Below are 16,142 nucleotides of genomic sequence, written 5' to 3' on the forward strand. Positions count from 1 at the left end.
AAGGCTCAGAACACAGCATTCTGTGTAAGGAAGGAAGTGACGGGGGGGGGGGGGGGGGGGGGGGGGGGGGTCAGGATTGAGGGAGATACAACTACTTCGTTCCAGAACCAGGAGGACCCTGCCACCAGCATGCTCGGCCCGCCTCAGCTACCCACCATCTATTCTCCACACCCAGCACCGATCAGAGCAAATAACCAGGTATTGTCTTCTAGATAGGTCTCCAGTTAGGTGAGTCTCATGCACACAGCCCTATGCACAAAAGGTGGCCCGGTAGGTGACTGGGAACTGCTGGTCTTGGGGACAGTCTGACTGTCTGTGATCATACCCCCTCACCTCCAACCCCATCCCCACCCCCACCCCCGGTCCAAGTGCTCACCACGGCTATCAGCTCTGATACCTCCACGTCGTCATACAGATCGTCCTGGCAATCCCGGCTGGGCAGGCCATCGATGTATGTGTTGGGCTCTGAGAACTTTCTCTGCATCAGTCTGTAAGACATATGTGGGTGAAAAATGCGTCCAGGTCCCCATTAGAATCCCAGCCACCTCAAAGAATGCAGACTCAAAGCCCTGGGCTACATAGACCTGAGATAAATGCCTGTCTCCTCCCAGCCGGGGCCATCTTGTTTGTTCAGAACTCTTGGGTCTAGATTTCCCCTCCAGAGAAAAAAAGCTTCCCTAAGCTAAGTCCCTCCTCAGAGTCCTCCAGTCATCTTCTAAGGGTTCTTCCCTTTCATTAGAGCACCAGCCACAAGATTCCAGAGCATGTCACCCCCACGGTGCACCTGGGGCACCTCAGATAAGATGCATCCCCATTTTGCACATTAGGGAACAGGCCGCATTTCAGGGACCAAGCTGGCTCCTGACTGGCAGCACCTCTTTATCCAAGACACTCCTGCCCAAGCCTGTCTGCTCATCTATAAAGTGAAAGCACCTACCTTGCCCTGAATATCCCAGAGTGCACTGGAGACCCAGTGAGGAATCCAGGGGAAGTCATGGAGCTAGAGAGCATCTAATGGTAACAGACCCTGTGGCTAAGCTCTGCTCTGGGTCTCCATAGGATGGGCCATGTGGCTTCAGGGCCCCTGCTTTGCACTCCCCTACTGCAGAAACAAGCAGGACTCGACTGACCCTGAGCTCCCAGTGGGCATGCTGCCCTACTACCCACCAGGTCTAGAAGCAAGGCTGGATTAAAAGACACGCAAGGAAAGGCCTCTTCTTACTCACAAGAGAGAGGTTTTGGCCGCACTCACAATACAGGAAACCCTCTCAGCATCCACATAGTCGTAGGTGAGCTCTTCCGGGTCTGTCTTGGAGCCCGACTCTGAGAGCAGGAGGCCTAGCCAGTGGCCCATCTCCTCTGAAGACTTGGCCTAGGAAGACATGCAAAGTCACGAATAAGGAAGGCATGCTATCCTGGCCAATCCCTCCCTCTAGGCCAGGATAGCTCACTCTGGTCCCTGCCATCAAGTATGAGACCTGTTCAGGGCACCCTCAGTTTTACCAGCACATTGTGTCCCTGAGCGAACCTAAATAGCATTTTCTGGCAGTGGCACCTCCTTTTTGTCACCATAGTGACACCTCAGTGACACTCCAGACATCGGTGGGGAGCATCACACGAGACTGTAGACGTGAGTTTCTAGAAGCTAATAGTTACATTCTCAAGGTTAAAAAAAAAAAAAAAAAGATTATCAAGCACTATTGATCAGGAGGTGCTAAAACTGTTGGTTTCTGAATAACTGTATACATTGGAGGTAGACTCTTCCATAGACAGTAACTGTCACTTTTATCATCTTAACCCATGCATGGGAGAGTGCTGAGACACTTCCATGTTCAGATTTTATTTTATGACACCAATAAAGTTGAAGAATCTGAAAGACCTAATACAAGAAGAGTGCCAGCCTGGTCTACATAGTTGAGTTCCAGGATAGCCAGAGCTAAACAGTGAAACCCTGTCTCGGAAAACCAAAAAAAAAATACAAGAAGAGCAAGAAGTCCTCATTACTGAGTCCCAGCAAATCTGGTGTTTCCTTTTGGGCGGGGAGGGTGCATCCCAATCAACTGTAGACACTAAGTGTCAATATCATGTCTTGTCTTTATGACAAGAAAATAGAATTGTATAAAAGCCATAGGCTTATTTTCATGAGCAAAACTAGCTACCCCTCTGGCCCAGGCCGCTCAGTCCTACCATCCTTCTGAAGATACAGCTACAAACCAAACTCAACTTTCGGTTGGTGCTGCACTCGTCCTCAGTTTCTTATTGACTGGATTTGGAAATACCTAGGAGACACACCTCTGGGCAGGTTTGGTTGTTGGTTTGTTTGTTTGTTCCTCTGTGTAGCCCTGGCTGTCCTGGAACTTACTCTGTAGACCACGCTGTCCTCGAACTAATAGAGATCCTCCTGCCTCTACCTCCCAAGTGCCGGGATTAAAGGTGTACACCACCACTGCTGTCCTCGAACTAATAGAGATCCTCCTGCCTCTACCTCCCAAGTGCCGGGATTAAAGGTGTACACCACCACTGCCCAGTCCCTGGGCATGTTGGTGAGGATGTTTCCATATAGATTTAAATGAAGAGAGGAAAAGCCCCCAGAACCATCCGACAGACCCCGGGCCTGTGCTGAATGAGAAACTGAATGAGAAACTGAATGAGAAAGAGCGCCAAGCTGAGGCCAGCATGCACCTGTTTCCTGACTGTGGATACAAGATGTCCAGCTGCCTGGAAACTGTTACCATGCCTTCCTCTGTCGGAGGGTGGGCTGTGTGTATTTCTTAAAGCCAAGGGCCAAGCCAGTTTCTCCTCTGAGTTATTTTCTGTCTGGCACTTATTCACAGCCACAAGAAAAAGAATACAGATTTCTTTTCTCCTTTGATTTCCAATTGGATTTCTCAGTACTGCTTTTTAGAGACCTCTTCTAGGCCACCACTCCTACACTGGGCAAGTACAGCAGCTTCCTGGTGGTCTAGGTCACCTTCACCGTGCCTTAGTCCTTCCCTGAAACTGTAACTAAACAACTAGTTGTGTCACCAAATGTCATCACACTGCCAAAATAGAAAATAAGTTCTGTGAAGACAGACACAAGATTTCTTCCTCATCCAAGGAGTAAATGTTGGCTAATGGTAAGGAGTGGATTGACCTGTCTCTGTGAGGCCATTGTTGGTGTGGACGGTTTAGTCACTAGGGGGCAGCACTGAAGCAGACTTGGAAGGCCGGTGGCTAAAGTCCTCAGTGGACAGGAGTTAATGAGCAAGTGCTTACTCGTGTGTAGGACCTCAGCCCCGCCTGTGGGGTTCCTAGCAAGCTTGTATTATGTCATCTCTTGTTTTTGTAACTTTAACAGTGCATGAAACCAAAAGGCAGGGAGAGGCCGAAATGTAATTGTATCGCAGAGCAAGTCCTGATCTCAGATAAATTCCAGCAGCCCTCATTTCTGTGAACCGGGCCTCTGGGTTTTTGTGGCTGGTAACATACACAGTAAATAGCATGCCTTTTGAGTTTCAGACTCTGCTCTGGCACCATAGGGGCTAAAAGTACTCCCGGAGTGCCCTGTACAGAAAGAAGCCTGTGGTCCCACCCCTGTGACAAAGCCACCCATCCTGAGGTCTGAACAAGAATGGACATTTTTTTAAAAAGCATAAACAACTGTAGGTAGTGGAGGTAAAAGCCGCTGGTTCTCTCTCAGTGGGATCATGGTCCTCAGTACTTCAGTTGACAGCCAAGAGACTGCCCGCCCTTGGATGTTCGTCCTTCCTGCCTGCCCCATAGTCAGTGTACCTCAAGCTTGGCTAGCTCCTCGCCATTGTGAAGAATACGGAAGGAATACAGGTGGTCGGGGCTAGGATCTGGAAGCACGTCACAGCCCACCAGGCTGAGGGGCTGTTGGGCCACCTTGCTCCGGTTCCGGTCCTGGTAGAAGTGCAGGTGGCTGTCTCTAACGAAGCACCAGCGTGACTTCCACTGACTGTTCACCAGCACATTCAGGTAGCCTGCAGAAGGACATGCAGAGAGGAGGAGGAGGAGGTCACAGGAGACATGCATCCGCAGAGAACAACTCTTCTAGCAGGGGACACTCTTCAGCAGGGATGTGGCTCCAGGGGGACCTAGAAGACCACAGGGTCTAGGAGTGGCACTACCACTGGGTCTCTTTGGGTGTCACCCATTTCAGAACCTGTCATATGTCATCGCAGAGATGACATCTGTCAATCTCAAAGTATATTATTTTCTTCCTGGCACTCCAGGGCAGGGCAGTATAGCTATCCCAGTTCTTGGCAAAAGTATGGCTGGAGGAAAGTGGGCTTTGTCCTCTATTAGCCTGGGACTGGTGAGTATTTGTACAGCATACGGGTCCTCTACCAGACCTTACCTCCAGGCCTCTCGGTTCCAGCAGGCAACCCCCTACGTCTGGTCTCAAGTCAAATCTCCTGCTTCAAGTTTTCTCACTTCCCTGATACATGGTCCAGACATTACCCACAATGCCCAACCCTCCTCTTTCCTCCTGAGCAGGTGCGTCTATGTCTTCTCTAGCCCTGACTCAGTTTACCTGATGTTAGAACATGTAAGGCCTACTGCAGCAAAGCTCTGCTTCAGTGCCAACCTCCTCTGCTGGACACATGTGCCTTTCCAGGACCTAGGACTGGAGCTTTTAGCCTTTTGACTGGGGACCCCATTTTCCCCCTGTAGCACCCAGAAGCTATAGCACCAGGGTATACCCAGGATACATCCTTTCTCATTCATGGATGGTTCAGCTTCTCCACGTTTATTGAACTACTGCCATACACCAATGCAGCCTTGTCCCCAGGCAATGAAGATGAGTAAAACCTGGCCTCTAGGCTTCCTGCACACCTAGAGGAGATGTGTAATGGGCTGTCTCCTCTCTGAGCCTAACCTTCTCAAATACACAGGCTTATGAAGTAGAGCTGCTCAGTTCTAAGTGATTGGCAGCATCTCTGAGTCCTCGGCAGCTAAGTAGGCCGTGAAGCAGACTAGACAGCCCCATACAGAGCTGGTCTCCTGATAGACAGTGGGGCTCACATACATTTCTACACCACATTGAAAAGACATCAAAGCTGAGGATCCAGAGATCAGAAGCTAAAGTCCAAACAGATGCTCCTGTGCCTATCACAGCCCCAGAGACGAGAGACATTTAGATCAGGTGAAGTGAGAGCTAAGTCCCTGCGTGCCTGTTCTCACTGTCACAGCCTCCGGGGAGGAGACTATGCATGAAGATAAAACAGTTCCATGAGCAATCCGGTCACATCCCAGTGTGCACTAGGACCAGTCTCCCAGGCTGTACACTCTGCTTCCTGAGGCAGCAGTGACAGGCAGAAGTAGGCCACACCCTAGCCTGGGAAGCAGAAGGCTCCAAAGGAAAGCCTTGTCTTCTACCCTGCCTTCCTCAAGCAACAGGAGAACCAGGGGCTCAGGAGAGAGCCCGGGAATGGGGTCGAGAAAAAGGCCCAGAGGTGAGCAAGGTAGAGGTGGGGGGTGGCTTCCAGGCCCAGGGAGGACTGCAGCCCAAGGTCCAACCTTGGAATTAAGATTTTCCATACCAGGATATTTTCTAGGCCTGGCCTGTCTCCCTCCTGACCTCAGTTCCTTCAAGTATGAGTGAGAGGAGGGATGCCCCGTGAGAATCTACCTGCACCTACACCCGCCCTCAGAACCTGCTGCCCAGGCTTCCCGTCGCCCCCTACCCGGTCTCACCTGTCCCTGTCTCAGAGGTTTTTCCTCCAGCTCTAACACGTGTACCTACTCAGTCCCATCTACCCTCCAAGGTCAGGGCCATAAAGCCACCTCTGATCATGGGGTAAGAAAGGTTCTCCATGCACAAATCCTAATAGCCATGAGGACAGTCAATCCCGTTTGTGCAGGTGCAGGACTGTGCCTTCCACCCACCTGTTCCAGCACCGCCTGCCCCACACCACGGAAGAAACGGTACACTTAAGAGAACAGTGATACCAACAACCACTTATCCCTCGCTTCCTCCAAGGACCCAACACTGTAGCAGGACAGAACCTGGCAAAGCATAAAGAACCACCCAAGGCAGGGACAAACCCAAACCCCAGTTCTGTGTGCTCTCCAGCCTCATATTCCTCTGCCTTTGCTAGGGCTTGACACACAGGGAAGAAGCCCAGGGTTCCCGTGATCGCTTCGGGTCTTACTGGATGTCTCTAGGGATCTCTCCGGGGGCTCCAGCGAGGTAGATTTCTTCCTGCCCAGGTTCATAAGGTTGCTCAGCTTGAGGCCAGCAGAGCATTTCTTCTTGACTGTTAAGATGAGAGAGAAAGCTCTCAATGTTGGACAGAGTCTACCCACATGTAGACTCACCCCCCACCTACACACATGTGTACAGGTACACACATGCACATATACATACATCTCCCCCCACATGAGGATTGGCGGGCCAAATCAGCTATTCCCAAAGTCATACACTCAAGGGGATACACAGGCAATCTCAGTGTAGGTGAATGCTGGGATATTCATAAATCATGTGGCCTCAAAGAGATTTGAGACAGGACTGGGAAAGAAGGGCTTGAAGGATGTTCTCTTCCCTAGCCTGTGGCAAAACTGAACTGAACTCTTTTTGTTCGGTTGAAAGTTATGTTAGAATCAGCTACCTCTCATCCCCCCCCCCCCCCCCCCCGCCCCCCAATTAGGGTTGAGCCAGACAGCCATGGCTCACACCCTACAATAGTATTGCGCTCTCAATCATGAGGTAGAGGGCCATAGCCTGGTTACCATCTTTGGTCTCTGGGATCTCAGGGTGGCCATTGATGGTGATCCCATACTCCGCTGCTGACAGGTACTTCTCAGCTATGTCTGGCTGTGGACAACAAAAAAACGGACAGGGATCACCTTCCGGGACACCCAACCAAGCCTCTACCAGGCAGAATCAAGGTCACTGGGCAAGCTTTCTTTTGGGGCTCTCCAGAGCACCTACCATCTCCTTCCTGAGATCCACATGCCCCCACCCTCAGAGCACCTTCCCTACCATCCTGCTTGCAAGTGCTCCAAATGGCTGTTGGAGCTGATACGACAGTAGGTCCATGGGTGATAGAAAGCTGCACCTGCAGGAGGGATCCTAGTCCTCACCTAGTGGGACAGGAGTGCAATCTCATTCCTATTGGCAGCTGGACAATGGGCAAGACCCTAAAGATGTTGTCCTTTCCTTAGTACCCGTGGCTGGGCTGAGGGGGTTGCCACGTGGCCTCCAGCCTTTTAGAGAATAAAGGATCGCCCCCCCCCCCTCCTTGTTTAATCATTCTATGAGTCCTCTTGCTTTCTGCCTTGGCAGTGCTGGGGACACAGATAAGATACCATGCCCCTGTTATTGCTATGCCTATGCCCAGGCTTCCTGTTTGCTGACACTTGGTAATTAGGAAGGGTGACCCACAGGTGTAGATCCTTAACAACCCCAAGCTCCCCATAGCTCTGAGCCAGCAAACTCCCTGGAGCCATCTGTGGGGATCTGCATCAGGATTGCTCCACCTGGAGGCTTGGGACTCTAGGGTAAGAGAGCCAGCCTTGTAAAATACATCTCCAGGGCAAGAATATGGAGTAATTCGTTCTATACAAGAATATAGAGGGTAGCCACGATGCAGGATCAGCCTAGGCTCCATCCACGGGTGACTGAGGAAAACGTGGGGCATAAACACTACGGAGTTTTATTCCAGCATGAAGAGAATGAAAGCAAGTCATCTGCAGGAAGAGCAGAGGTCGGCACATGGAGAAAACAAGTCAGACTCATGAAGACAAACACTGCATGGACCCCTCAGTTTTACACAGTTACATAATTTGTATGTGACATGCATAAGGGGGAACAGGAGAGTGGAGGGGACCAGCGGGATGGTGAGGAGTGATACACTGTGTGCAAAATCAATACTATGTATGCAAATGTCTTTTGGAACCCATTGCTACACCCAGTGAACTTAGTTCCCTAAAGGTTTATATATATGAAAAAGAACACGGGGCAAAGTGAGTTTTGTTTCAATAACATTTCCCCGCTAAGTAAGACAACAGTTAGGTCTGGGACCCTTCCATCCATTTTCCTGACAAGCTCACTTCCTGCTTACCCAAGCGTTGTGTGTTTCTTATTTAATTGGGCTGAAGGACAAGAACGAGGCTTTCAATTTTACACTTCCATGTTTTACCAAGAAGATACAGAATTGGCCCCTCCCTCTGGACAGTGGGAGCCTTACTTTCTGACAGTTCAGGCGCTGGGCATCTGCTGTGTACTGGTTTCCCTCTGAGGCTCCTTCAGAAGGCAGGCCACTCACCTCCTGGATGACCTGGACCAAAGAAGCACTGTGAGTTGAGGCCAGGTCTTTGCATGGCCTTGCTGCCCAGCCCCACAGCAGGGGAGACAGAACCTCAGAACCAAAATCCCTGTACCCTAGTCCAAGCCTGCAAGTGTTCCAAGGACAGTTACCCATTTCTATGCTTCCCTGCAGGACCCCCCCCCCAATATCTGGGGGTGTTCAGGAGTCTCTATATCAAGGCCCATAGATGGCAAAGCAGCCATCCCTGGCTCTGTCAGCCACCTTTCTGCCACCATGAGGGCAGGGATGCTGTCCTGTGGTGAGCATACACTTGCTGGGTGCTTGCCTGACTTTCCAGGGCTGTGGGCTCACTATGGAGTCTCCACAGCATATGGAAACAGGCTTGGATACTGCTTTGATCTGATGCAAACTCTGCACACTTGCTGTTCACCAGCCACCAGCCACAGGCCATCTCACCTGCTCTAGAAAGGACCTGTTCTACTGGTACTTGGTGCGGAGCCTGAGGACACTCAGGTCAGGGGTGGCTCTGACCTCACTAAGCATCTATGCAACTCTCTTCTGAGCCCAGAGCCACCTGGAGGATTCCCAGAGGAAGAAAAGAGTGAGGGACGACAGACAGGTGTGTGTGTGTGTGTGTGTGTGTGTGTTCACGTGTGAGTGTACTTCAAGGCCCCTCCATTTTTTCAGTCTGTACCTACAACAGTTTGTGGAAGTAACTTTGAAATCAGAGGCGACAAAGAACAACAGGAAGAGTGGCTCTGAGGAAGGGGAAGGAAGGTACTTCTCACTTCCCAGATGGCCCACAGCTAGGGACTCAGATCCATGAAGAATACGTAACATTTCAGACAGGCTCTGGAATCAGAAGCCCAGCTATGTGACTTCAGTCTGTTCTCAGTCACTGTATCGATGGCTATGGGGACTCAGTGTGGAGGACTCAGTTCAGGACAGGTGCCTTCACTCCTGTCCTTATTAACTTACACATGGAGGTCCTGCCTGGGGAGGGAGCTGACCAATCTTGCCCTGCTACAGGGGTGGGCAGCTTCTCAGAGCCAGAGCTACCTCAGCATTCATCTGACCAGGGATCAAAAGGATTTCTCTGTGCAGCCTAGACACAGATCTGGTGTCTGTTGAATAGCGCTCTTGTCTTTGAAACCTCCAGCAAGAGTTGTGGTGCCAGGGAGAGAAGATGAGGGAAGGATAGGTAGGTTTGAGCAGACTGGAGAACAGTTTTGGGAACTATAAATAGGACCAGTGAGCATGTGCATGTCTCTGTACAAGCACATGTTCATAAACATGTGTGCAGTGTGCACCCTTGTGAGTGCCTGTATGAACTTAGTAGCTTGAGGATGGGCAGGGCTGTCGGAAACCGAAAGGGAGAGCAGAGCAGAGAAGGGGCTCAACCTGCAACTCTGCCTTGGGTCCTAGAAATGCTGCAGACCCAGCCCAGCCCTTTGCATTCTGTCGGCCTCAGCGCTGCCTAAGTGTCCTGTAGTTGGCATGCACTAGGCCTGAGGCTGAGCACTTTGCATGCATTAAAAAACCAACATGAGGGCTAGAGAGATGGCTCAGTAATTAAGAGTACTGACTGCTCTTCCAAAGGTCCTGAGTTCAAATCCCAGCAACTACATGGTGGCTCACAACCATCTGTAATGAGATCTGATGCCCTCTTCTGGAGTGTCTGAAGACAACTACAGTGTACTTATATATAATAAATAAATAAATCTAAGAATGTTTAAAAAATACCAACATGAGATCACTTCACATATACATGTATGAGTGTGTGTATGCATGCGCATACATACATATATCATATATGCATGTATTATACATATGCATGCATTCATACATACACATATAGCATACATCATATATGCATTATACATATGCATGCATGAATATATACATACATCATACATACACATATACATGCTCATATATACACATATACATGTATAATATATACATATGCATGCATACATGCATCATATAGATATACATCTATGTATGTACACACACATACTACATATATATGCATGCATATATACATGTATACCTGCATGCTAGGCTTGACCCTTCAGGGTCAAATAATCAATCAGGAATCCTCCAAACTGCACATCTTTCTGGACAATGACCCCTTCTGTTCTACATGATAGTCTACAAACCACCTGAAAAGTCTTCAGAAAGGACTGAAGCACTGCTCAGGCCCTCCTAGGAGACTGGCTTGGCCAAACTTTTCTAAACATTTAGTGGTTTCACAGAAACAGCCTGTCGGCTTCAAATCTAAGGTATTCAGCACATGGGGTGACCAGTACCCCTCATTTTCAGTCATATTTTAATGGGTCCCTTCAGGGTCTTTTCTGGCAGGCTAGGCTTAATCAGGAGAGGTGAGGTAGCAGACACAATGCCACAAACAGCCACGATGGTTGACCAGGTGGCAGGAAGGAAAGAGCGTGTGGCTCTGGCTCTCACTGGGATCATCAGGGCTCTGGAGGGCTTTGAGACCTTGCTGAACCGAGTCTTTTCTTGCTTCAGACAGTGTGCTTTCTGGACCTGCTATGCTCAACATCTTTAATTAGGCAGGGAGCCCCTCTCCAGGTGCTCCCTCATCACAGCTAGACTACACAGTAGCAGAGGTGTTCAGATACATCTCAAGTGGCAGGGCCCAGTGCCATGAAGACTGTCCTAAATCCAGCTGCGATTCATTTGCCAGGTGACACTGCCTCTGTCCTCTGAGCCTTAATCTCCAATCTCATAAAACAGACTCCCCAAAACTGCCCAACTCCTTCCAGGGTTAAATCTGCTTGAAGGCCAAAGTCCATGTGGGTATCACAGATGCAGCAAATATCGACTTTATCATGGGAGAATGTGATGCCTCTTCAGAAGAAGACAGCAAAGAGATTCCAACTACATACCCCACAGCCCTGGCTTCCAAGAATTCAGACCGAGCAACCAAGTGTGGTGTCTGGTCCGTGACACCATTGCCAATACCCAGAACGCTAGAAGCTCTGAGCACCTGAAAGGGCCCTTTCTACTCCCGACCACATCATCCGACCCTTTAGAAGAAGCTGGGAGGCAGAACTCCAGGGGCCCTTCCCTCGAGCACTGGAGGAAGCGGCTCTGCCCATCCCGCTTACCCGAAGCCACTGCTCAGCTTGGTCCTTGCTCTGCAGGCCCAGCACGATGACGTCAGCGTTCATCGGCGTGATCTTGAGCTTGTGTCCTTTCTTCCGCACTTGCTTCTCCTTGTGCACGACGCTGCTGCCCCGCAGGTTCACGTCCAGCTGAGGACTGTGGTCTTTGGACGATTTGTAGCACTGGAAGAGAGGGGATGCTACTTTGTACAGAGGTAGATTCTGCAAAGGAGAGGCCCTTTGACACTGGATTGCACCCCTCTCCTGCATGAGCCTGATCTTATCTCTAAGTCATAGGGCTGGATACCCTAAGCAGGCTGGGGGCTTTAACCTCCATCAGTCTCAGTCTGTCTCTGTGTCTGTCTGTCTATCTGTCTGTCTGTGTGTCTCTCTCCTCTCCTCCCCTCCCCTCCCCTCCTCTCCTTCAAGCTCTTTGTTGCTGACTTTGCCAGGGATGTTCCAGGACTTGCATTATTCAATGGTTCTCTATTTTTCTGGCCTCAGAGCAGGAGGCTCCTCAAATACAGCCATGTGCCACTTAGTGACGTTCTAGTCAGTGATGGAGTGCAGTGATATACAGTGGCTTCCTAATCTTGTCTCCCTTAATGGCACAGTTGTCTTCGTTTGAGTAAGAACAAACTATGACACTAACTATGACATCATCTAAGGACATGTTTCTCAGAACGCGTTACCTAAGTGACATAGGACTCTCTGTCCCCTGTAGACAGGATTCACTTCTCCACAGTAGGACACACGTTTATTCTATTTCTCTACGTCTTGGTATGCCTTAGCTTTTCCAGCAGAAGATCCACTGGGCAGGAAAGCCAAGCTATGGTCTAGCTTACCAGATAACAGAACTCTAAGGAAGGGACCATCATCCTCTATCAGAGAAGACGTGTTGCCCTTCGGTCTCTTGTTGTAAAGTGAACAGCAAGGCAAGAGGACCCAAAACAACATCTGAACTGAGGTAGACACATTGTGACCAGAGGAAAGATATTTATAAAGACCGTGTGAGATTATAGGTCAGGGCACAAAGCTGTCTGTTTTTGTTCTGTTTTTTGAGATAAAGTTCGCCTATGATGCCCAGTCTGCCCTACAGTCCTGAGACTCAAATCATCTTGCCCCATACTCTGGAGCAGCTGACCGACCACACCTAGTGATTTTTAATTTAAAATGTCAGGAAATGGGGCTATTGTCGGAGTCCAGTCTCTGGTTCCTCTACAGGTTTTTGACTTAGAATGGGTGGCTCTGAGTTTTGTAATTCTTGGGACAGTTCCAATAGTTCTCAGCTTGCTCAGACCAAAGCAGCAGCCAGAACTGGGGCTGGAGCTGAGTTGAGGAAGCCACTGGGGACGTAGCTCTCAAAAAAAGAAGGATGCACAGAGACCATGTGTTGGCACATGTCTGTGATGTCAGCCCTAGAGATGCTGAGGCAAGAGGGTGACAAGTTCAAGGCCTGTCTAGGCTGCATGGCGAGACCCTGCCTCACCCCTGCCCCTACCTTAAAACAAGCAAGATGCAAGGGATGGGGTGGGGACAGCAACTTTCCTGCTATGAGAGTTTAATTAAAAACTACTCTATCTTCCTAATTCAGACAAAATACATTCATCTTCATTTGCAGGATTTTGAACATTATCTTAAGATAGGAAAATGTTAAACTCTCCTGATATCAAAGGTTCTAACCCCCCCCCCCCCAGTGTCTTATGGAAAGTAAGCCCCCTCTCCCACAGTTCCCCCCCATACCCCAATAGAGAAGATAAGGACTGACCAAGAGCCTGGTGTCCCTGATCACACAGAGCTGCTTGGCCCACTGGCCTAGCCACTTCTTGCGCCACAGGAAGGCACAGATGCGGGCATCACGCATCAGCTCAATGCTGGCCTCTGGCGAGGGCCACTGGTAGGGGGCAGCCTTGCCTTTGCTGTTCTCGTCCTCATCGTAGGACTCGTAGGAGCTGCTCACAGCCTCTCCATCCTCTGCAAGGAAGATCCACCCAGTCAGTCAGGGCCCAGCTGGGCATGAGTATCTATCTGCACATAAGCAACATGAAGAAGGCAGCAGGCAGAACAGCTGGAAACCCCAGGCTGCCACCGCCCCGGCCCTCCCATCCTTGAAACAGCTCGATGGCTTTACATCCCAGCCCACTTGAAGAAACTTCTCAGACGCTGACTTGGACTGTCTTCATCAACTCCACCGATAACCCCAATGAGCTGCAACCGTCCTGCAGATGAGCTGCACCCTTGCCCTGTGGGCCTCTGGCTCCTCGGCCAATGGAAATTCCAGCTTCCAGTCTGGGTCTACATCTGCCCTAGGTCTAGGAGGGGTCTGTCTCTTCGGGGGGGGGGGGGAGAAAAAGGCCACATAAGCCATAGCAGAAAGTGGCTTTTCCAGAAGTGGCTGTTTCCCATGTTTAGGTAGTACATAGTTTTAACCTCAGTATTGGGGAAACAAAGGCAGATGGATCTCTGTGAGTCCCAGCCCATCTTGGTCTATACAGTAAGACGCTGTCTCAAAAGGAAAAACAACAATAACAAAACACTGTCCTGGCTCCTGGTCAAAACCCTTCTTAACAATTCTGTTCATTCCCCAGGTCACGGTCCCCTCACCTACTTGGAACAGCCCTGGGCTCCTCGGCTGGGCTCTGTCTCGCAGCTTCTCTTACTACCAGCCAGGGGAAGCTTTGCATTCTATCTTAAAGTCTCCCTAAGCTCAGCTCAGCACAAATTGTGTATGATTTAGTGCACACTTCATCTTCTTCCAAGTCTAGTTCATATTCCTACTGTCCTGCAAGTGTGGTTCTAGTCTCTAGCCTCACTGCTGTGTTTAAGGCCAACAAAAACCATGTTTTAAAAAAAAAATCAGTCTACTTTCTACCCATGCATCCATCCATGTGTGCATACATGTATCCACTGACCCATGCATCAATCTATGTGTGCATGAATGCATCCACTAGCCCATGTGTCCATCCATGTGTGCATGCGCATATCCACTGACCCATGCATCCATACACGATATATCCAACTATCCATGCATCCATGGATCCATGCATCCGTGCATCTGCCCACTCATGTATCCATTCACTATATACATCAAGACATTCATCTAGCCATCCTTTAGAACATATTACAGGAAAGAAAAGGTGACTCTGGATTCCAATGGCATCCCCTATCTAGATCTAGTGATCTTGATATTCTGCCTGAATTCCTAGTCAACAAGGGGCTCGATGGTCCCCTATTCCTAGACACTCCCCTCTGATCAGAAAAACATGCCCAGTTGCTGCTTCCCCGAGTCCTCCAAGTAGTAGTTCCTGGTCTGTCCCTGCGATAGACTGAGCAATAGCCCCACCATCCCATGACTCCTTTCAAGAGATGAACTGGGCGTGGTGGCGCACACCTTTAATCCCAGGCAGAGGCAGGCAGATTTCTGAGTTCAAGGCCAGCCTGGTCTACAAAGTGAGTTTCAAGACAGCCAGGGCTATACAGAGAAACCCTGTCTTGAAAAACCAAAAAAAAAAAAGAGAGAGAGAGAGAGAGAGAGAGAGAGAGAGAGAGAGATGAACTTGTGTGGTGTCGTCCCTTTTGTATTTTTAGCTGGATTCCTGCATACTAGTTAAATAGAGTTGCAATTGAATTAGAATACAGGAAAGTGGAATGGGGCTAGTGTGGTCCTTATGTTAGCCATGGCGCCAAACAAAATGTGTTGACTTTGTTTCAATCCTGTTAAGAGTAACCCTTAAGTCTTCTCACACCCGTTTTAAGAGTAGAATGACACCACTCATCTTCCTGCCTTACCAAATATATATATAAACCAAACAGCTACAAATATACAGAGAGAGAAAATAATGACACTTTCCAGAAGAGGACCCTGAGGTCCAGTGTAGCTGTAGTACAGAAAATACACACAAGCCTCTCAGGAAGGGACCAGGCAGCCTGTTGTTCCCCGAGCCACAAAGCATGCATACTTTCTGATCCAGTAATCCCAGTCCTGGAAGGTTATCCTAGGAAACTAACTTTCAAAAAAAAGAAGACAGGGGCCCAGCAAGATGGCTCACTGGGTAAGGGCATTTGCTTCCAGGCCTAAGGTTGACCTCCACATGTGTTGTGGTATGGACATGTCGCCCTGTCCTTGGGCCTAGCTCTCAAATAAGTGTAAAAATTAAAAGAAAAGATTGAACTCTTGTCTAACCCACAGAAGACACAAGGCAAGATCCCAGCACCAAAATAAACAGATAACAATGTAACAATAGGAAGAAGGAACATTCTGCAAATTAACATAGTGTCATATAGTAGAGTGTTATTTAGTAGCCAGCAGCAGGGGGCCAATATGATTGTATCTACTTGGAAGTGTTTTTGTACCCACAATCAAGTAAAGCCCTGAAAACTAGTTTGCAATTCAGTCAACGCCCTAAGAGAAGAGAACCAGGAGAAGGAACATCAAATAAACATGCAGATAGACCATGAGGCAAAACTCTGGGGAGTGGCAGATGGCCAGGAAGGTGCTTAGGCTAAGTTTCCCAAGCTGTCAGCATTGTAGCACCTATAATGAAAAATGAAATGAGGAGAGTGGCTCTTCCTTATAGAACAAGCATGAACCTGAGCCAAGAAAGACTGCAAATCTCTCACTCTGTCCCTAGCACCCAGTGTGTGCTTCTGAGATGACCCTGCATGTCCCCAGTGCCTGGTGTGTGCTTCTGAGATGACCCTGCATGTCCCCAGTGCCTGGTGTGTGCTTCTG

General features: G+C 49.3%; 1 protein-coding gene across 2 annotated transcripts in view; it reads right to left on the minus strand.

The window, feature by feature from the left end:
- Afap1l2 (actin filament associated protein 1 like 2) overlaps positions 1–16,142 on the minus strand; it is a 95,254-nt gene that overhangs the window by 4,382 nt on the left and 74,730 nt on the right. For both annotated transcript variants that reach the window (XM_029472651.1, XM_021151564.2), the window contains 8 exons: positions 13,179–13,384; positions 11,414–11,593; positions 8,199–8,288; positions 6,739–6,823; positions 6,162–6,266; positions 3,775–3,986; positions 1,227–1,372; positions 377–488 (listed from right to left, as the gene is read on the minus strand). In XM_029472651.1, the coding sequence (XP_029328511.1) occupies positions 377–488; positions 1,227–1,372; positions 3,775–3,986; positions 6,162–6,266; positions 6,739–6,823; positions 8,199–8,288; positions 11,414–11,593; positions 13,179–13,384 (1,136 nt within the window). The remainder of the gene's footprint in view (positions 1–376; positions 489–1,226; positions 1,373–3,774; positions 3,987–6,161; positions 6,267–6,738; positions 6,824–8,198; positions 8,289–11,413; positions 11,594–13,178; positions 13,385–16,142) is intronic.

This window comes from Mus caroli, chromosome 19 (assembly GCF_900094665.2).
Source record: "Mus caroli chromosome 19, CAROLI_EIJ_v1.1, whole genome shotgun sequence".
NCBI classification, from domain to species: domain Eukaryota; kingdom Metazoa; phylum Chordata; class Mammalia; order Rodentia; family Muridae; genus Mus; species Mus caroli.